Genomic DNA, 20972 nt, shown 5'->3' with positions numbered 1-20972 from the left:
CTCGGTGCTCTGCCTTGAGCTGTGCCAAGGGCTCCCCGGCCGGCGGCTGCCCGCAGGGGCCCGGGGTCGTGCCCCCTGCGGGCGGAGATCCCGGCGCGGGCCGCTGACCGCTCGTGCCGCACGCGCACGGCTACCGCCAGCCCCAGCGAGTCCCTTTCCGCCGCCGGCCTCATCGATGGACTCGGCGATCTCCCCCGCCGCCTCGATGCAGCGTGGGTCGATTTGCTCCGCCTGTTGCGCGGAGACGGAATCCCCGCTCTCGCGAGCCCGAAGGCGGGCCTGTGCCGCGAGCGCACCGATTCGCGCTGCCCGCTCCGCGGCCTGGCTGAGCTCGGCGCTCTCCTCATCGATGCTCTCCCGGAGTCGATGCCTTGGCTGCGGCGCCATTTTGCAGGAAGAGCGGGGAGAGAGGTAGGAGCCTGGCCGCGGGCCCCAGCCCCTGTTCCTCCGCGGGGCTGCACAAGCGCGCGGCCGTGGGTCGGGCTGGCCCAAGCCCCGGCGGGCGCCGCGCAGCCGCCGGGTGCGAGCTGGACCCGCAGGGGCTGTCGTGCCGGGACAAGCCGCCTCTGCCCTCGGGGGGCTGCTGGTTAAAGGCGCTGAGCCTGCGCTGCGAGGCGGGGGCTGCTGGCCGGTACTAGGTTGAGGCTGCAGTAAATCGCCGCCCTGCTGGCGTCTCCCAGCGCAGGGCGCAGGAGTTTCAACTTCCCGCTGAGCAGCCTCGGCTCGGGTTAGCCAAAGGGCGGCGTGGCCGGCAGGGGCCTGGCACGTCCGCGGGCCGCGGCGGCCTGTTCAGGGTGGGGGTGTCTGCAGCCTGGCCCGTTTCGTCTTGGTGCGATGGCCCCAGGCTCCCTGCACGCTGTCGGCAGAGTGTGGGCGATGGTGCGGTCCCGTCTGGAAGCGGTGAGGGAGGGCTCAGTGCGGTGGGGCGCCCGAGCAGCACGGGAGCAGTTGCCTGTTCTAGAGAGGTTTGTATGCCATCCTCATAAGCATAGTGTCTGGGGCTGTGTAACCGATCGCTGGTGTGTGATATGTCTTTCTTCTGTTTCAGAAAGAATTTTATTTAAATAGAGAAACAACCCTCAGAAATGGCCAATGTGAGTAATTTAGTCATTGAGCTCTGCTACCAATAGCTTATAATGTTAGCTGTATCATTAAGCTGAACAGTATTAAGCAGGAAACTTCGTTTTCATTTGTATTGTGGCTTCCGTTGGATGCCATGAAAGACTCCTCGTGCCCCTCTAATCTGACAACATTAGACCTGAAGGAGAGCTCTGTGTAAGCTCAAAATCTTGTCTCTCTCATCAGCAGAAGTTGGTCCAGTGAAAGATATTACCTTACCTGCCTTGTGTTTCTAAGATAAGACAACATGCAAACTATAAAAAATTTTGTTAATATTTTATATGGCACCAGATTCTCTTTTATTTTTTCATGGCATGAGTGAAATTCTGTGCAGTTTTCCTATATAATGTTAGGTTGTTCATAAACGGTTCTGTTGCACACAGCTTTTTTTTTTTTTTTTATGTAAAAACTGTTGGATTCTTGACTGATAGAAAAATTTGGTTGGCTGAATTTTTCAGGCTGATTTATAAATTTATGTTTGTCCCCAATCCTTATGCACGCCAAACACTTTATGCACATGCTTCGGTCCCTCCACTCCTGGGGTCGTGTGGTAATTTTTATTGTTAGAATTTTTGTTGGGGTCATGTCACAATGAAGTTTGAGAACCCCTGATATAGGGTATTCTTTTACACAAGATTTCTGGTGATAATGTAAACTGTAAGGGTAAAGATTAAGTGGTTGTACTGTGTGTACAATAAAGTAAGAATATAGGTCTGTTCTGTGTCTTGAATATATTTTAATGTTTATTACAGAGTTTAAAAAATAAAATTGTTTTTTAAAATTGTCCAGCAATCTAAATCATTTATCTTGTGTAAATCTTTCACATTAAATAGCAAATTTTGATATTTCAGAGGATGCTTTGGCAGCACAAATTGTAATTTTAAAAAGTGAGTTCTGATTGTGCTGATATTAACTGGAAAAATTATTTGATTGAATAGTGTGAAATACAAGGCTGTGAAAGCTGTTACTTAAGGCTGATTTCAAGTAATTGTGTACTGATTTTAAGCACTTTGAGATCTAAGGATAACAAATGCTGTAAGGCCCTGATCCTGGAAGTATGAACATAGATAATCTGATTTATGTCAGTGACATTCTTTGTGGGTGTGTGTTTGTAGAATTGGGCCTTACGTGTTAAGTTTTATTATTTTGATATTCCTGGATGGTGCCCCATTTGCAACAGTGCCCCATTTCAAGTAAAGCATTAGAGTGGAATCAGATTGCACTATGCTGTGATGTGGCTTTTGAATTTAGTGGAATTTTGGGCCCAAAATTCCAACTTAAAGTCTAGATTCCTGCAAATGCTGGTGCATGTCAAGTGCTTAAATGAACATGTATAAGTGTCTGCAGGATTGTGGTGTTTGTCTTTAGCAAGATAAGGTGGTTGAGGTAATGTATTTTATTGGGCCAACTTCTTTAGGTCAGAAGCTTAAAAGCTTGTCTATCTCATCAACAGAAGAGCTCGGTGTAAGCTCAAAAGCGTCTTTCTCTCACCAATAGAAGTTGGTCCAGGAGTGGGCAACCTGTGGCTCCGGAGCCACATGCAGCTCTTCAGAAGTTAATATGCGGCTCCTTATGCGGCTCCTTGTCTAGGCACCGACTCCGGGGCTGGAGCTACAGGCACCAGCTTTCCAGTGTTCTGGGGGGTGCTCACTGCTCAACCCCTGGCTCTGCCACAAGCCCTGCCCCCACTCCACCCCCTCCCCTGAGCCTGCCATGCCCTCACTCCTCTCTTCCCCACTCCGTCTCCTCCCCCCCCCAGCCTCCTGCATGTCATGAAACAGCTGATCAGGAGGGACGGGGAGGTGCTGATGGCGGGGCTGCCAGTGGGCAGGAGGTGCTGGGAAGTGGGGGATGGAGCGGATGGGGGGCTGCTGACATATTATTGTGGCTCTTTGGCAACGCACATTGGTAAAATCTGTCTCCTTCTCAGGCTCAGGTTGGCCACTCCTGTTGGTCAAATAAAAGATATTAGACCACCACAGTTACAACAACACTGCATACAAGAAGTGTTTGGTTTTGGTCAGATATTGTCTGTTTAATATGTATTGTAGATAATAGACATCCTTTTTTTGTTAATGTATAAGCCATACTAGCCTTTACTATGTAAAGGCTTTGTGTTCAGGTTGGCTGGCTTAGGTCCCAATCCTGCATACATGCACGTGTCTGACTTGAGCATGTGAGCCGTTCCATTAAAGTCAATAGAACTACTCACATGCTTAAAGTTAAGTGTGTACAGACATGTGTATAGCACTGGAGCCTTAAGATTTAGTCCTATCCTGAAAATCTTTTCGAAAATTTCCCCCCAGTTCTAGGAAAGTAGAACAAAGGCCCAAAAAGTCTCTCACAAGATGAACCCAAATTGTGCAGCAAGACTGGGTTTTTAGGGCACTACAGTTCAGCATGTTGAACATCTTGTGGTAGCTCTAAGTATGTTAAAAATGAAGTGGTTTATTTAGTTAAATATAATGGTATTATTATTTTGGTATTCAGATTCAATGTATTTTACTGTTCCTAAACATTTGAATTGGCTACAGATTTGTTTTTTGAGTGCATAATTGGATCGTTGAAGTTGAGAAACTAGAAGTTGTTGGAAGCTTGAAGTTATAGCAGTTAGATAGTAGTTGGAGTTCTTGAAACTTGGGGAGAAGATTAAATTTGTGGGCTTAAGCACATTAGCTGGATATTTTTGCTAAACCAATCAACAGTAAAATAGTGAACAATGTTGACATTTAAATTTATCATCATTAGGATTCAGAGTCAACAACATTGAGATGAATTGGAGTTGGTCACGCTTCCGAGTGCTGCTGTTTCAGGCTGTTTGCAGACTCGGAAAGACAACATTGCATCCATTTACACTCGGTTTGTTTTTTAAGGTTTTCTTTTTTGTTATAGAAGTAGGTGTTGTCTCTTTGTTTTTGTATTTTTGTAACTGAACACTTAGACTTGGAAACACAATTCTGTTGCAGATTCTGCCTCTGCATAATACACAAGAGCTGTGTGACATTCTGATTATAAACCCATATTGCTGGCTTTTTGCAGCTGAAAATATGTTTTGTGTCTGCAGAGCAAAATAATGTTGTCAGTACTAATTTTAGGCTTCCCTGGCTTGACTGTGTCCCTCAAGTTGTAATATTGCAGGTAGATGGTATAGTGACTGAATTCCTACTCCTGCCCATTCTGATCATTTGGTTTTAAAATAAATTTGTATGCACACTCTGTGTGCGCTTTGGCATTCTTTTTACATTTTTTTATTATTCTGAGTATCCTGTAATACTTTGCACAAGGGGATGGACTAAAAACAGTGCTAGTCTGTAGGGCAAAGCATGGAGATTAGATATCAGTATTTACTTATCTAAAATATTTTGATGGATCCTAAGATCAACTTTCCTGATTGTTTTGTATTTTTGGGGGGTTGAGTTTTTTTTTTTCAAATGTAACAGCAGGGGAAATGATACCTAGTGTATCATGACCCGATTCATAAACATATTTACATTCATGTGTTGTCACAATGATACCCCGGCTCTTAACCCCTTTCTAACTGTAGCTCAAATGTGGAGGTATTTCATTGTGCATTTTTGTTTGCATTATGCAGTTTTCTTTTATCAAAATTGAATAGGAAACTTACAGTACTAATAAAGTGTAAAATATTCCTACAGTTAAAAAATACAATTAATGACACTTCATTGCTATAAGTTTTTCTTTATGGAGTTACATGTAGTTTTGTATTTTAAAAAGTTAAATATAAATTCATTGATCACTTTTACTTGCAGCTATGACACTCAGTTCTGCTTTTGTCCTCTTTAGGTGCTCTGTAACAGAGCAAGACTGGTGACCTATCTACCAGGATTTTACTCCTTGGTCAGAAGGGTTGTAAATCCCAAGGCTTTTTCCACAGCAGGATCTTCTGGCTCAGATGAGCCTCACGTTGCTGCTACACCTCCTGATATATGTAAGAAAAAATAAACAAATTTTGTTACATATACTGCCTGCCAGAGTAACTATCTGTCTCAAATAAATAGAGATAAAATTACTTTTGTTTTTGATATGGTGAATCATTTAGTTTTTTCACTTACTCTTTGTGTAAATTTTTTCTGGTTTTTTTTTCTGTTTTACGTGATTGCACTCAAATGTTTTTTATTTAGGAGTTAAAAATAAGTGTATATTTTTTCAATGTGAAGAATAATGTAAGCACTCAATTTTTAACAGGTCCAAGAACTGTGTGGCCAGATGAAGTAATGGGACCATTTGGTCCTCAGGACCAGAGATTCCAGCTCCCTGGTAATATAGGTTTTGATTGTCACCTAAATGGTACAGCTTCTCAGAAGAAAACACAAGTTCATAAAAGTTTGCCTGATATATTAATGGAGCCCTTATCAAGTGAGAGACATGAATTTGTGATGGCACAATACATAAACAAGTTTCAGGTAAGAACAGTAATTTAATACATGAAGCTGAAAATTGTAGTAGCGTTTTGATTTTCTTATATGCCCGAGAGTAATCTCCCAAAATTAGAATATTGATAGTGCTCTGAAAGTGATGTAAGATGAAAATGAACAGAGATGGGGGGGGAGGGATCATATAGAACATTTATTTCCCAAGAAAATCATCAACTGTCTCCTTTAAAACCCCTGACACTATGAGTAATGCGAATTTTTTTTGCAAAATGTCTAATGAAATAGTATTTTAAATAGCTGCTTATTTGTATTAGCTATATGAAGACAAGATTACGTCAATTTAACTTTAAAACAAATTGTTGACTTAGTCTTATTGATCTGTTTTTTGCAAAAAGATCAATAAGACTGTTCATCGTTAAATTTTAATGATTTCCTTTAGATTGGATGGGTCTAATTCATTAGGACAAAGTCTCCCTTATTTGTGCTTGTGGTTCTTGTATGCTCATGAAAGCCAACATGAGAAGTGTACTAACTAAACTTGATTGTAATTGAAGTTACTCCCTTTGGGGAATAGCAAAGCTCACAATGATTCAGAGATGCCTTATTAACAGTAGGCAGTTTGACTATTATATTTGCTGGCCTTGCATATTAAGAAATTTTTAGCTCCTGTATAATGTCATCAGTGATACTGAGACCTCACTGGTTTTGGAGCCAAATTAGCGATCAGTATTACCCAAAAAAGCCGCAGTAGTGTGAATTCATTATTTTCTTTACTCTGTGTGTGTAAGTAAGTAAGTAATATATTCTCACAGCAAAATGACTGGCCAAGTATTATTATTTATCAACTCCAATTGGTTATAATAACATAGTAAAAGCAGCCTGATTGGCTAATAGCTTAGGTTAAATAATTAAATCACAGTGTCTTAATATCACTACAAAGAGCTTCAGGAGATGCATTAAAGAGCTACTTTCTGCTCCCAAGCCTCAGTCTGAGTATCGCTGAGCTAGTATATTAGCTTTTCACAGCCCACATGAATTTTGTGGCATCCTCAAACATAGGAAATCAGTTTAAAAATTATGATAAACTATTTTTATGTAAAAATGCTGTACAGTATTTCTTGTGTACATATAACCTGAGTTTGAACAATCCATTTGCCCATAGTGAGCTTTTCTGGCTCAGCGCCTTGAACTTCTGTGGAATCAAAGCTTTAGTTTTTAAAAAAAAAAAAAAAAAGTGAACCAAGTGTAATTGACACAGGTTCTGTCTGGCTGCAAGTAACGCTGTAGACTGAAAGCTCCAGTGCCTCTACTGCTGCTTATAGCTTTGCCAAGCTGTTGTAGAGAGAAGACTGATAAGAGCACTGTCAGTTTCCACTGCTGCTGTTCAGGAGGCTGTACACAAGAATCGGGTCAATTTCACGCTGCTGCTGTTTGGAAAAGTTCTGAGTATTAGTAAAGGCAAACACTGAAGCTTTTCTCTTGGGAACAGGAAACGGAGGCAAGGGAAGGGTAGAGTAGCAGAGATCCCTTCACTCCCCCCCACACCCAGTCCCATAGCAACTAGAAAGCAGCAGGAGGTTAGAATAGCAGAGATATCCAGCTCCCCCATCAGAGGAGCCAAAAGAGATGTTTAAGTAGCCAAGGCCCAACTACCTTTCAGTGGCCAGAGTGTACTGGGGTGGATTTCAAAGTTATCTGACTCTGATGTGCCGGAGGTTGATACAAAAGATAGAGCCTCTGAATAGGGTGAATAGACAGCACTCTGGTAAAAATACCAGCTCACTTCCTTTCCCAGCAGTTGTGGAGAGGAAGAGTGGGTATTGGTTTTTGGCAACTAGGTTTAATCCTCTGGCTATTGGGTGTCCTGTAAATTTGTAAACCTTGTAAGTGGAAGGACTGGTTGGATGTGGGACAAAAGAGAGAGGAAGAGCCATGAGAGACGCAGTCAGAAAATGGCAGTGTTATCTGAGTATGAAAACACGTGCACCCGGACTGCAGTTAGTTTTTGTGAATTCTTTGGCAAGATCAGAAGATCCACTAGGTTATTTTCCACACTGAGAGGAAAACAGAAGAAACCTGCTTGATGAGTAACATTTTATAGCAAAATGCTAACCTAACATGTTGCGTCTTTTTAAGAGGAATAGTTTTATAGACTGACCATGTGCCTCTGCTTTCGCTGCAGCTGAAGATGCTCTACAAACATACTGTACATACAGTCCTCTTCGAAAAAACGTATTTACTAGTTCAACATTATTAGCTCGCTGGAATCCCATATTAATGGTAAAATAACTTTCATATTATATGTGGATTAAAGAGCCAAGAAATCCACGTTGAGGTATAGAACAGATGTGGAAAGCCTGATGTAACATTTCACTCTCCCATAGCAGATGGCTCTTTTCACTGTCCTCTTAAGAACTGCAGTTTACTCCTGTAACTAACTTGCAGAGCTTTCACATGAAAGGCAGCTACAGAACCCAAATTTTAACAACTAGAGCCCTAGATTAGTAGCTTTAGTTATTAAAGAGCTTATATGGCAGTAGTAGTAGATAGTTTTAGCTGTGAGGCTACAACAGTTGCAAAATTTGCTTGCAAAATATCAAGCTTAGGAGCACTGCATAATTCTATGTAAATTTTTGTTTTGACTCCTGTAGTGGTATATCTACATCTGTTTAGTTGTTTTCATTGCAGCACACATTAAAGATTTATAAAGCCATTTTCATGCATTCATAAAGTGATACGTTTAGCAACTTGTTTTATCCATTTATTTGAATGCTGTAGGTGTAATGTAAGTACAACTAAATAAAAAGTAGTGTATTTAGACCCATCTGATATATGAAAATAGGATAGGTAAATGCTGTGATAAAAGTTCAAAACTCATTTGTTACACATTTAAGAACTTTTTTTTTTTAAATAATGATACATAGGACTGATATTGCAGCTTCCCTTACACAAGTAATTACAATTGACTTCAGTGGTTATAGGATTAGATTTTAGGAGAAGGATTATCTTGATAAATCATAGGCTTGGGAGTCAGGCGACCTAATTCTGATGTTGTTCAAAAAAGCCTCAGTTTCTCTGCCTATAAAATGGAGTAATGAGGTTTAGGGTTGTTGCAAACTTCGTGAGCAGCCTTTACTCAGTGGAACTACTATGAATAAACATCTGCAGGATCTGAGGATTACACAACTCTAGTCGGAAATACTATTTTAATTGTTAATCATGTCACACATTATATAAACCTGAAAGTTACCGTTTGTATTTCCTTGATTTTCCTCAGGGCACTGATGTCCCTCCTAAACAGCAAATAAGTAATGCTGAAACATACTTTGAAAATGCTAAGATAGAATGTGCAATACAAACTTGTCCAGAACTGTTACGAAAAGGTACATCTTTCACATTTTTGAACAATTTAATTTTTAAGGTTTTATGAAGTAAAAATATATAAATAGAGTTTCTCACCATCAGACCAAGGTTGCGGAATATGTGAATTATTGTTCCTACAGCTTCACATTATTAAAAAATGCAATAATAATCCAAATTCCTGGATGATTACTAAAAGGTTTACATTTTACATAATGAAAATCCTTAACTCTATATGAAAATCCATACAAAATTGTTGTACAAGTAACAGCAATATTTATAAAGTAATTAATTTTAAAAGTAATGACTTAGTAAAATTAAAAGGTCAGCTGAAGTCTTTTTTTTAAAGGCATGATACACTCATAGTCTGACCCGAACTACCTCTGTAGCTGCTGTGTGTGCACCCGTATCAGCTTATGATCCAATGGATTGTGTAGGGATGCTTGCCATATCTGAACCACTCCTCTGCCCTGTGTTCACATGGGGAGAATTGCCATGGAAGTACTGAATCCCATTATCTGGCTTCTCCTCTTTCTAGTCCTCCGCAGAAACAGTTTTGGATGGACTTGGGGTATTGCATGACTGCAAGACTCTTGGGGTTAGGTTAACAAAGGGTCTTAGGTGCCTATGTTTTTGCAGTAAAAGTTTCCTAGATACCTGTTTCTGCTACATCGCTGTCAGCAGCTGAAGCCCCAGTGCAATCCACAAACTGGGGGAAGTTAGACAGAGGAGCACCTGTCTCACCTGCAGAGCTCAATCCAGTAGGCATGCTCAGAGGCTGCCTAACTCCACATGCATGGTGAGGAACACACCTCCCTCAACTTTTAGATCAGTGCTTAGAGTGCTCCCCTGGAATGTGGGAGACACCAGTTTTCTGATGAGAAGCAATTTGAAGAGGGATCTGCCACTCAGGTGAGTGCCCTGACCACTAGGCTATGGGATATTGTGATGTGGGTCTCCCTTAGTTTCTCCTGTTGAAGCTGTTCCACTGTGGATAAATAGAGGCACTGGAGATGGGGGACTGTATCCTTGGTCTCCCACCTCCCAGGAGAGTGCCCTATCCATCAGATTATAGATTTATTCCTGCTGTTTCTGGACCAATGACTTCTCCTCCTCCTCCACGCATTAGGCTCTAGGAAAAGGCTCCCAGCTGTGAATCCCAACTAGAAAGAGGCACCTTCCTGTGGACTTAGGCATGTCATACCCAGGCCGAAAATTTCAAGACCACAAGTATGAAATGGTCTTAAAAAGCAGTCCAAAGGTCCCAAAAGTTGTGGGGGTGGGGCTTGTGGTGTCATAATGCTGAGTAGGGAGACAGGTCATGGTCCAAAAAAAAAGAAACCCAAAGAAAAAGCGGCTCTTGGAGTGCAGCAGAAAAACCCACAGGCCACAACTGAGCAAAAAACCCCACCAATTTTGAAAAAGGTAAGCCCAAATTTGCTTAAAGTAAGCTGTTTTGCCAATGTCTAATTATGTAAGAGGGACAGGGTTTAGAATACACTCCTTTCCTCAGCATCTCCCCTTAGCTAGCTTAGGCAGTTCTTCAGTCAACATAATGCCTTTTGTGAATCCCATTCTTAGGTGCCTGTCTCTCCCCATCATTACATAGGGAGTCTGAGCACCTAACCCAGGCTTTGTGAATCCTAGTAATTTTGTACTTCTCTAAAAGATAGGTGTTATGACATTGTGTCACCACACCTGAGTCCATTTGTGAATCTAGCCCTTGGCCTACAGTGTAAACACACAGTTAATACAAGGATAATTAACACCTGTAGTTTAATTGTAATTACTTCTTGCTGTACTATAGTATGTTTTAAAAGAATAACATCTCATTAGCATAATACCTGGGTACCTAACTTAGCTACTAAGTCTTTGCTGAGTAGTAAGATACTTATTTACATGCACGTTTTAAAATGTACAGATTGGTGAAGTTTCATTATTACAACAGTTTAAGTGAAATGTAGCACACTGAATGAAAAGCTCCTGACATTTGAGGCATTCTGTCTGAAGTAGAAAAAAGCATAAAATATACAAAACCAACCCATTTCACTCTTAACATGCTGATTCCATTTCTCTAGACTTTGAATCAATGTTTCCAGAGGTGACTGCCAATAATCTAACAGTACTAACCATAACCCAGAAAACTAAAAATGATATGACTGTATGGAGTGAAGAAGTGGAAGACGAGAGAGAATTGTTGTTAGAAAATGTAAGTATTATTTGTATTTAGTGTCAGCATATTCTTATTTGTGGACATATCTTTTGTAGATGGGGCCCTTTTTTGTTTGTTTAGACCTAATTTAGTTCTGGAACTGACTTACTGTCTAATTTTCTTAGACCAATCCCTTGACCTAGACAGTATAATTTTTTCTATTGGTAAAATGGGGATAATGAACTTCACCAGTTTTACAAAACTCTCTTTGATATCTTTTGATGAAAATGCTAAATATTAATCTTATTTGGGGGAATGATTTAAGGAGTCATCTTGTTATGTGGCAATGCATTAAAGCCTTTTCATATATTACCCAAGATACTTGATTTTATAATCTGTCAAGATTATAAAAGGAGTAACGGCTATCTTTTATTATCACTGTAGTTCAAGAGCAATGCGTTTCATGCTGTTTTGTCGCTTTGCATGATTTAATTCTCATCCTTCCATAGTGTTTGCTAAATAGGCCTGTTTTATAACCTACAAAGCCATGATTGGTCACTTTTTTTATATTCTAACAATGTATTCAGTTAAGGCTTTTAACCTGAATGTCATTGACTTTTACAAATTAATCTTCCACATTAACTTAATACAAGTGAATCTAGTTGCATTGCCACTAGAGGTCTCTTTCTAGAAAAAGCAACTTGTTAATTTGTTGTTTATTCCAGCAGATGTCAGTGTTTACTGCTGACACTAATTTTCTTAACTGCATTATCTTAAAATATATCCCTCTAAAATGTTTGATTATGTTTTTTAAATCTCTCTAACGGATAGGTTCCCTTCCTGTATGATGATTTTTGTCTACCAATCCATCTAATTATGGATGGGAGACAGCATCAGTAGAAATTAAGATGAAAACAGTTCTACTCGCTATCTTTAAAATTGTAAACTGCATTTATAAATTATCAGTAGAGGCAATGTAAGGGTTACTACAAGAAAAGGAATAAGCAGTCTAAAGTATCAGCATGAAGACTGCATACAAAGTAAAACTCCCTTCCTTTTAGTGTGTCCTTGTCTTTACATTATTTATGGTCTGTTGGTCTTTAGCATTGTAATCTGGTCTAATTATATGTTAATTGTCTTCTTTCTTCCTTGTGCACCTCCTTGTCAACTCTAATATAATCATTGTAAGGGTGTAGATGTAACCTCCTGGCCTGAAGGTTACTAACAGCAAATTCACAATAAAATACCCTATTTGTTTGCTTTGTAGATGGTTAGAAATAACTTCAGAAGAACTAATTTAATGTGATAGGCTTTTGCTAAAGTAATGGGGGTTATTTATAGACATATCTGGGTGTTTACAGTAGGAAGACTCAAGTTTAAATTAACACATCACTTTAAGTGACTGAGACCGTTACAACACTGGATCAAAATATCTGTTTTACCAAAAATGTATGCATTAAATGCATCTTTAGATTTCTTACTTTTATGTCTGTGACTTACTTTAAAGTTTAAATTAGTCTTCAGATCCACTGAACCTTAAAGTAGAGAAATGGGAGAATAGATCAATAGTAAGGTAGAGCTCTTGCTATTTTGGACCACTGGAAGGGACATGGACTGACTAATCAGATTCTGAATTACTCTTCAAAAATTTTGAGACATAGGGCTGTGTCCAAACATTAGAAAAAATTTCAACTTTTACATTTATCAGGCATCTTTTTATTTTTAATAAAAAATAAGGAAATAAGTACACAATCTAAATTTTAAGTAAGATTAAGGAGTATGGTCTTCCACTGCTCAGTAATATACCTGTGGATTAGGCTAGGACCTCATGAGATCATGTCCTCTTTTGTTCCTTTTTGTTGCAGTATCAAGGCAAAACAGCATAGTTTTACTAGCTGGGTTAACATGGTATCTAATCTGGTGTGTGTGTCACAACTTTGATAGTGTCCGTTTATGGTTTGTTTCTTTTAAATAAAATCTATTGCACAAATGAATACAAGATGCCATCAGAGACATTAAACTTTGGCCTTATCACGTCACCCAGCTGTACTAAAAGTTGTTCCTAAAATATAAACTCCTTTTTTTGTATGTTTTTGTGAGATGTTAGCATGACATGTTGTCATCCCTGGGTGCTTTGCTTGTTTCTGAAAAATACTGCTGTAAAACCTCAAAAGTTGTTAACCAGCCTCCTCCCATTTATTTGAAAAACACACAGTAGAACTTTCTTTTTATGGCCAGAAATGTTCGGAGGAGTTGAATTCCCCACTAATCTTGCCCAATGGTTAACTACAACATGACAGCTGGTTTCAGTAGTCAAAGTATCAGATACTTACAAAACTATATTTTTAACTAGAAAGTTTGGTGTCCTGACTTATATTTAAAAGGACTTGTAGTTAGACTTCCGTAATTCAAAGCAACCACACATTACTGTCCTGTTCTCCATGATATCTTCTAACAAAACTTTTTGGAAATACTTAAATAAAGTTGTATATTTAATGGCTTGTTGTAGCAAACTAGGAAATTCAGTTTTGATCTGTAAATGACTCATGAAGTAGAGAAATAACTGAAGCCATGTTTGACTTTTACAGAGGTTTAACAGGTATGATTCTGCAAACTGCATAAGCAATCAAAGCAATTAGATGATCCTTGAACAAACTGTTAATCCTCTACTGAGTGGCACAAAGAATTTCTTTTAAATCTCATGTGATTGTAGTAGCCTAATATATATTGTTAATTTTAATCCTTTTAGTACTGTTGTTGGCCTTTTTCGTTAAAAGGATGTTAAATCTGACATTTATTGGTGCAGGTTAGAGAGAGGCTCTGCACTAGTTTTAACTAAACATTCAGTATTTACATATAAAAGGAGCACTCCTTTTTAATATAATTATTTCCTCCCACTTTTTTTTTTTTTTTTTTTTTTTTAGTTTGTTAATGGTGCCAAGGAAATTTGCTATGTACTGTTGTCTGAAGGCTATTGGGCTGACTTTATTGATCCATCATCAGGATTGGCGGTAAGTTACTCTGCTGAAAAGAATGGGTGGAGAATGGAGACTGATATAATAGACTGGTAATAGTATGTGGATCCTTTTACCTGTCAGTTACTGGTTCAAATCCAGCTCTTTTAGGTGTTGACCAAAAACTTTTTACCATCTGATAGCTTCCTTGGTGTCTTAAAGTGACATCATGGTGCAGTTGCTACTCTGAAGAACAGTTGTAGCAAAGAAGCTAAGTAGTGGAGTATAGAAAATGAACTAGCTTCTCCTCCTTAGAAGTATACAGTCACTGCAGAATGAGGTGGAAGTACATTAGTGCATATTCCTGCTCTGGAATATTCGATAGCACTTGAGTTCTTGGCCACCTTTTTTATGACAATAATTTTCTTTAAGACTGAACTTAATATTGTTCAGTATACAGTAAAACTACAGTATTTAAATCCCCTTTTGCGGTAGCAATACAGTCGAATGCTCTATTTTAAGGTATACTGGTAGATGGCTAATAATTCAGATAGCCATCCATTCTGACTGAGGCTGTCAGCTTTTTGAAAAAAGTTAAGACAAATAGAATACTGAACAAAATTGAAATTGACTGACTGCATTGCATGTCTTCATCCTTATTTATAGCATACTTTTAAAAAAAAAAAAAAAAAAAAAAAAGGTACGCCTCTAACACACTGACCAGAATTTCACAGCTATTTACCAGCTGGGTAACAACAACAAAATAGTCTCCTAGCACTAGTCAATTATGTCCCCAGTATGTGGAATATATGCTAATATTATCCCTATTAAACAGTCATTGGCATTCATTATCAAGTTAAACTGGTTACCTGGAATATGTGTCATTAAAATTGCCATGCCTATTAAGTGCAGTCTAGTTAAGTGGAGTTTACTAAGCTCTTCTTTTGCGGAAACATAAGTAATCCTCTTTAAGCACATAATATACAAGTCCAGCCCTTTTTCTGTGCCAGGAATGAGCAACTTCAAGGTTGTAGAGGACCACTAAAACCTTTTGCCTGGTCATATAGATTTTTTATTTTATTTTATTTTTAAGATTGACCTAGGTTGCTGAGTGGTGTAGTCTTCTAGCAAAGCTGCTGCCTATTACCACTCAACTCCCCCATCAATGTAGGCACAAACTGTCCCACACCACCTAGCTTCAGTTACTGCTTCACCATTGGCTGATTGTGAGCTGAGAGCCAATCAGATTCTGGCCAGCCACCCTGCCTCCATCAGCAGGTGGGGACAAGGCACACCTCTGCCATGGGGAGAGGAAGTAACCAGAGCTGACGAATGGGCTTCCCTTGTGGCTTCCCTTGTGGCAGAGCTTGTTGTCCAAGGGGAGTAGAGCAGAGGCTGGGAGCAGCAGGACCCTGTGTGGCAGATTGCAACACCAATCAAATTTGACCTGGCCACCCCTTTGTCTTACCAGCAAGGAAGGAGTTCCAGCACCTACCTTTGCTTACTGCCTCCCCATTGGCAGAGGTGCACCCTGACATGCCCATAGTTTGGGGTCAGTTGCCCATCCCTGGCCTATGCCATTCTAGACTACAAAGTGAATTTTAACCAAAGCCTGGTGCAGGTTTGTATTGCTATATGAGAAAAATATTATAAATTCCTCCACATTAGAACATTCTAGCTGCAGAGCCAAGCATTTTTAGTGTATAAAGATGATTTTTTTTTATTTTTTTTTAACTGAATAAAGTCAGTGATCACTGTGGTGGGGAGGGAAAATAATATGTTTAGCTGGGCTTTCTTTAAAGCTGGTCATGGGGCTACTGCAAATGATGCTCTATGCCCTAGGTCCATCCACCTTTTTAATTTAGTTCAAGGCAAAATAAATAGCTTTCTCTGTTTTTGTTGAAACTTACAAGTTTCTCACACTTTTATGCATTTATTGAGAAATTTGATGGCTTGCTTCTATCTTGTACTAAAAGTTCGGTAGAGGTGGGGAGTCTGCTTTTGGGCTTGATTCTGCAAATCTTAATCACAATGGGAAGCATTTACTCATACATCTACTTACAGTGAAGTTTTCAAAATCAGTTCTTGTGCTGGGGAACTTCATAATGTATCACAAATACCTCAGTTTAAGATCTGACCATGTGAAAGTGCTATTTGCATATATGCAGTTTAAGTGAAAAGACTTGGGCGTATTAAATCCTGTTCTAATAAGTGTCTGTATGCATGCCTCAGGTTTTTTTTCCTTATTTTGGTTTTAAATACTATTTAGTATATGAAATATGTTAGATTTATAATGTGTATATTATCATTACTGAAATAAGGATCTTTGAGCACAGGATTGGGAACAGGAATTCCTACATTCTAATCCCAGTCCCAACACCCACTGCATCACTTTACACAAGTCATTTAATGTCTATGCCCCAGTTTCCTCATATATAAAATATGAATAGCCACCTGGAAGAAATATTGTATGGAATAATTAATATATGTAAAGCACCTTGAAGATGCAAAAACAACGAAGGGTCCAGTGGCACCTTAAAGACTGAGATTTATTTGGGTAAATCACTCTTAAGTGTTGTTTTTAATTACGACCTTTACTATGAACAACATGTTTTCTGAAATTGGTATACAAAATCTTTTTAAAGAGGAAATACTTTTAAAATGTATAAATCTATAGCAGTTGTCATTCACTTTTATTTCCAAAATGCAAAGAAAAATCTAAAAACTATTGGAGTATACCTCAGACATTTTATGGATGATGATGTCTTTTAGAATCATCGTAGTTAAGATGGATCAGCTATTGCATTTAGAGTCCCCCTTTTCTTTTCCAGGAGTTTACAGTTTTTCCATTCAAAAATTTTGGATATTTGATGTACCATGTTTCAGAAGCTGCATTTACTTCTAACAAAGGGGGGTAGGGAATAGTCTGAGAGCTTAATAAAATGTTAAATTTGTAAAGTATATAGGGATTTAAGAACTAAATTCCTGGTCCTGCAAGCTGTTCTGTGAGAGTGGGTGCCTGTGCCTTTTATTTCAGAAAGTAAAGCAAATTAGACAGTTAACTCTAAAAAGGTGTGCTTGTTAGCATGTCCTTAAACTACTCTTCAGAAATAACTTTAATATAGTGGGCTCCTTTTAAAAGTTCTACTGTTTTATTTTTTAATTTTACAATTTTAAGGATATTCTTTATCCTAAGAAATGCTTCAAGAAATGGTAAAATATTTCAAAACAAAACATATTTTTAAGGGCAACCACTGTACTTATGCCAAAATAAAGCTTACAAGGTGTTTGTTTATGTGTTTTAAACAACCTATGTCAAAATCCTTTGGGGCTAGGAATTAATTGTGTGTTTCTCTTTTAAAAAATCAAAACCCAAAAAAACTCCCCTATGTAGCTTATTCACAGTGAAATCACTTACTGATTTTTGGAAGCAGTTTTGTTACTAGTATTGTTAGGCTTGCGTTATTTTTTTTTTAACTCAGGTAGATCTGTAATATTTTAAACCTTAAAAACATCTGTTTTGTAAGATTGTCATTATGCTGAACTGATTAATCTAATATATCTTTAAAATATGACAATTGTCTCTCTTTCCCCAGTTTTTTGGACCATACACAAACAACACACTATTTGAAACAGATGAACGCTACTGCCATTTAGGATTCTGTGTTGATGACCTTGGCTGCTGCAAAGTTATTCGTCATAGTCTCTGGGGTACTCATGTGGTTGTAGGAAGTATTTTCACAAGTGCTGAACCTGATAGCCCTATCATAAAGAAATTAAGTGGAAAATAGCAACTGTGAGGTTCTTACAAGTTAATACTGGACCTGTGTATTTTTACTGGATGATTGTCTATAAACACTGTTAGGAAATGCAAAGTTTTAGAGTATGCTCTTATAAATAATAAAATAACTGTTGTTTGTTTTTAGTCTATGAGGAATACATATTCACCACATGATTTACACTATTAATTGACAACATTTTAGTTGATAGGTATGCAGATATACCATATGATTTTTAAGCCGCAAGTTACCCTTGTCCTGAGTTGATTGAAAGTATAAAACCAAGCATAATTCAGGCACCTTCTGGTTGTTAACTGAAATGCCTGTAGCTATCCATGTTAACAAGATCACTCTGAGCACATAACTTTTCCACGCTGTGGAGATGGGACCTACTCTGTTCAGAGGGTCTTGATGTGCTGTCCAGGTATTCTCTCTGCTATCCAAAACAATGCCATATATGTATGTACTTTGAGGTTTTGGGCCTTATCCCCGTGAATAAAATCCAGGGAAATGTTTGCAAGATTAGTAAACACTGCTGTTTGCAAAACCAACTGAATTATTGCACAGAAATTTTTTAAAAAATCTTGGTAGACACAAATTTAATATTAATTTGCTAAAAGAATGCTTGGTCTCTCAGTAAGACTGCAGATTGTCTCCTCCAATGAGGATCTCTACAGCAGTGTATTTTCACAAACGTCTTATTGCAAAAATAAATTATTTTTTTTTCTTTTTCATTTATGGAAGTAGACCACTGTCTCCTTGAAGAGTCTGACTAACCTAATCTGAATTTTAATAATTAACTGCAGTTAACCTGGCCAATGGGAGCTGCAGGTGCGGTGCTTGGGGAGGAAGCAGTGTGTGGAGCCCCCTTACCCTAAGCATAGGAGCCGGGGCGGGGGGGACATGCCGCTGCTTCCGGAAGCTTTGCAGAGCAGCCCCCGACCCCGCTGCCCAGCTGGAGTGCAGGAGCGGGGCAAGTCCCAGATCCTGCTCCCCGGTGGGAGCTCGAGGACTGGATTAAATTGGCTGGGGGCCGGATGTGGCCCATGGGCTGTAATTTGCCCACCCCGGTCTAAAACTATACAGCATGAGAATTGTTATAAAGACAAATGAAGGCATAGCTCACCCCTTAATTTACACAGCTAAACATTGTACATTGCAAACCATCCATTCCTGTCAAAGCTGAAGAAAAGCAGTTTGCAACAGATTAACTAGAAAATTAATTAGCTAAATTATTTGTCATCAGTTTTTGCTTTTTTTGTTTTAATATCAAAATTGCTGTTAATGGGGTTGATACATTTTTAAAATAAAAGAGCAAGGTTAATTCCTGGTTCAATATATTTTAGCAATAAAATAACAAGTCTTTATTTCCTACTATTTTCTAAATAGCTAAAGACCAATAAGGTTGGCATGATCTGTTAATCTTAGGGAACTTTAACTCACTGCCACTGTAGTCGTATATGGATGACTTGCATAAGATTGTGCTGGTGTTTATAACATTGACACAGGATTTTCATGATAAATTCTGAAAATGGGATTTATAACTGATATTAAACAATGAAATGTTGACTTGGGTGACTGCCCACAACAAAGATATTCAGGGGAATAGATATTGTCCCTCTTGCACATTGGTATATATTGACAGTCGATATTGACAGTGATGACTGGCAGATGAAATTTAATATTGATAAATGCACATTGGAAAATATAATTCCAACTACACATACAAAGTGATGGGGTCTAAAATAGGTGTTACCACTCAAGAAAGATCTTGGAGTTGTTGTGGATAGTTCTTTGAAAATATCTTCTCCAATACATACATATATAATTAGGATTGGAAAAGAGACAGACAAGCACAATGAAAATGACTAAAGGTATGGAAAAACTTCCATATGAGGTGAAATTAAAAAGACTGGGACTGTTCAGTTTAGCAAAGAGATGAGTAAGGAGGGATATGAGAGAGGTCTGTCAAGGCATGAATGGTGTGGAAAAAGTGAATAAAGAACTGTTAACCCTTCACTTAACAAAACCATTGGTCACCCAATGAAATTAATAGGCAGTAGGTTTAAAACAAACATAAAGTACTTCTTAAAACAACGTGCAGGCAACCTGTGAAACTCATTGTTAGGGGATGTTGTGAAGGTCAAAACTATAACTGGGTTCAAAAAAGAATTTGATAGCCAAGATGGACCTATCCTCCAGGAACCTATTACCCAAGATGGTCAGGGATGCCACTCCATACTCTGGATGTCTCTAAGCCTCTGACTGCCAGAAGCTGGGACTGGATGATGGGATGAATCCCTCAGTAAATTGCCTTACGTTCATTCCCTCTGAAGCATCTGGCACTGGCTAGTGTTGAAAGGCAGGATATGGGGCTAGATGGACTGTTTATAACTATCACCTACCTCATTGTAATTGACAAGAGGTTTGGGAAAAACCTCCACCTGCCCAGTTTGGTCAATGTGGAATAGAAAGTTGTTGATTAGCTGGTTATCAGTTGTGTGTGTGTCTTTCTCTAGAGCCAAATACTTTACTTGTGTTTAAATTGTTCTGTAAATCTTTAACGTTAATGCTGTGATTCTCCTAAAAGGTGCTGGCTGCAGGAGTCTGCAAGAACTGCTCCAGAGTTCAGTGGTGACATCTCTATACTTCCAAGGCTCTTGTCTTAGCAACTAGTGTGTGTATAAGCATAACCGCTGACTTGATACCACAGGAGAAGTAGCATCTTGCAAAGCAAAGAGGTTGCTAATGCTTCAAACAACTACCCAAAGAAAATCTGGATGAGGCAGGGGACAGAAAGATGTACCTATTCTCATCTCGTGAACCTTACCGATATTGTGGTAATGTCTAAATGAGATCAGGGCCCTATTAGGCTGTACAGGTAGACCCAGGAGAACAAACCTTCTCTATCAGAGGTGAGAGAAGTGGGCAGAGGGTCTGGTGGAAGTATTCCTGAGGAGCTCAGCAAGGGAGTTACCGCAAAGCCGATGTTGAACGCCTCGCTCCTCCAGCTGCTGCTTGAGGCATGGTGGATGCCTGGCTGTTGTCCCGCTCTGTTGCCTTCAGATTTGGTGGCAGGAAATGGGAAAGAAGAAGCAGTATCTCTGTATCTTTTCCCTGCACCTAGACCTCTCTTCTTCACTTCAGTGTGGGCTACACACAGTCCATACTGAGGACTTGTCAGCACAGGGAAATGAGATTGTTTGCACTGTTG

The 20972-nt window shown here is 39.1% G+C and overlaps 1 protein-coding gene across 2 annotated transcripts; it reads left to right on the top strand.

Annotated features, from left to right (window-relative positions):
• Positions 1 to 273: 273 nt before the first annotated feature.
• On the top strand, positions 274 to 19082 carry MMADHC (metabolism of cobalamin associated D). Of its 2 annotated transcripts, none has more exons than XM_077829530.1 (8): positions 274 to 411; positions 1049 to 1094; positions 4924 to 5068; positions 5326 to 5543; positions 8791 to 8896; positions 10952 to 11082; positions 13950 to 14036; positions 17576 to 19082. In XM_077829530.1, exons 2-8 carry the CDS (start codon positions 1086 to 1088, stop codon positions 17768 to 17770), a joined length of 891 nt encoding a protein of 296 aa, XP_077685656.1. In that variant the 5' UTR covers positions 274 to 411; positions 1049 to 1085; the 3' UTR covers positions 17771 to 19082. The 2 variants fall into 2 exon arrangements, with proteins under 2 accessions (XP_077685656.1, XP_077685657.1); XM_077829531.1 differs by lacking the exon at positions 274 to 411 and adding an exon at positions 436 to 965.
• The last annotated feature ends 1890 nt before the right edge of the window (positions 19083 to 20972 follow it).

The sequence above is a fragment of the Eretmochelys imbricata genome, chromosome 11 (assembly GCF_965152235.1).
Source record: "Eretmochelys imbricata isolate rEreImb1 chromosome 11, rEreImb1.hap1, whole genome shotgun sequence".
Classification (NCBI taxonomy): domain Eukaryota; kingdom Metazoa; phylum Chordata; order Testudines; family Cheloniidae; genus Eretmochelys; species Eretmochelys imbricata.
Note: the sequence above shows the minus strand (reverse complement) of the source record. Positions and strands in the feature narration are given on the sequence as shown.

Bases quoted from the DNA above. Each gene is read 5' to 3' on its own strand.
- MMADHC (XM_077829530.1), top strand. The intron at 5,069-5,325 runs GTAAGAAAAAAT...AATTTTTAACAG, and splicing joins TGCTACACCTCCTGATATAT to GTCCAAGAACTGTGTGGCCA. The intron at 8,897-10,951 runs GTACATCTTTCA...CCATTTCTCTAG, and splicing joins TCCAGAACTGTTACGAAAAG to ACTTTGAATCAATGTTTCCA.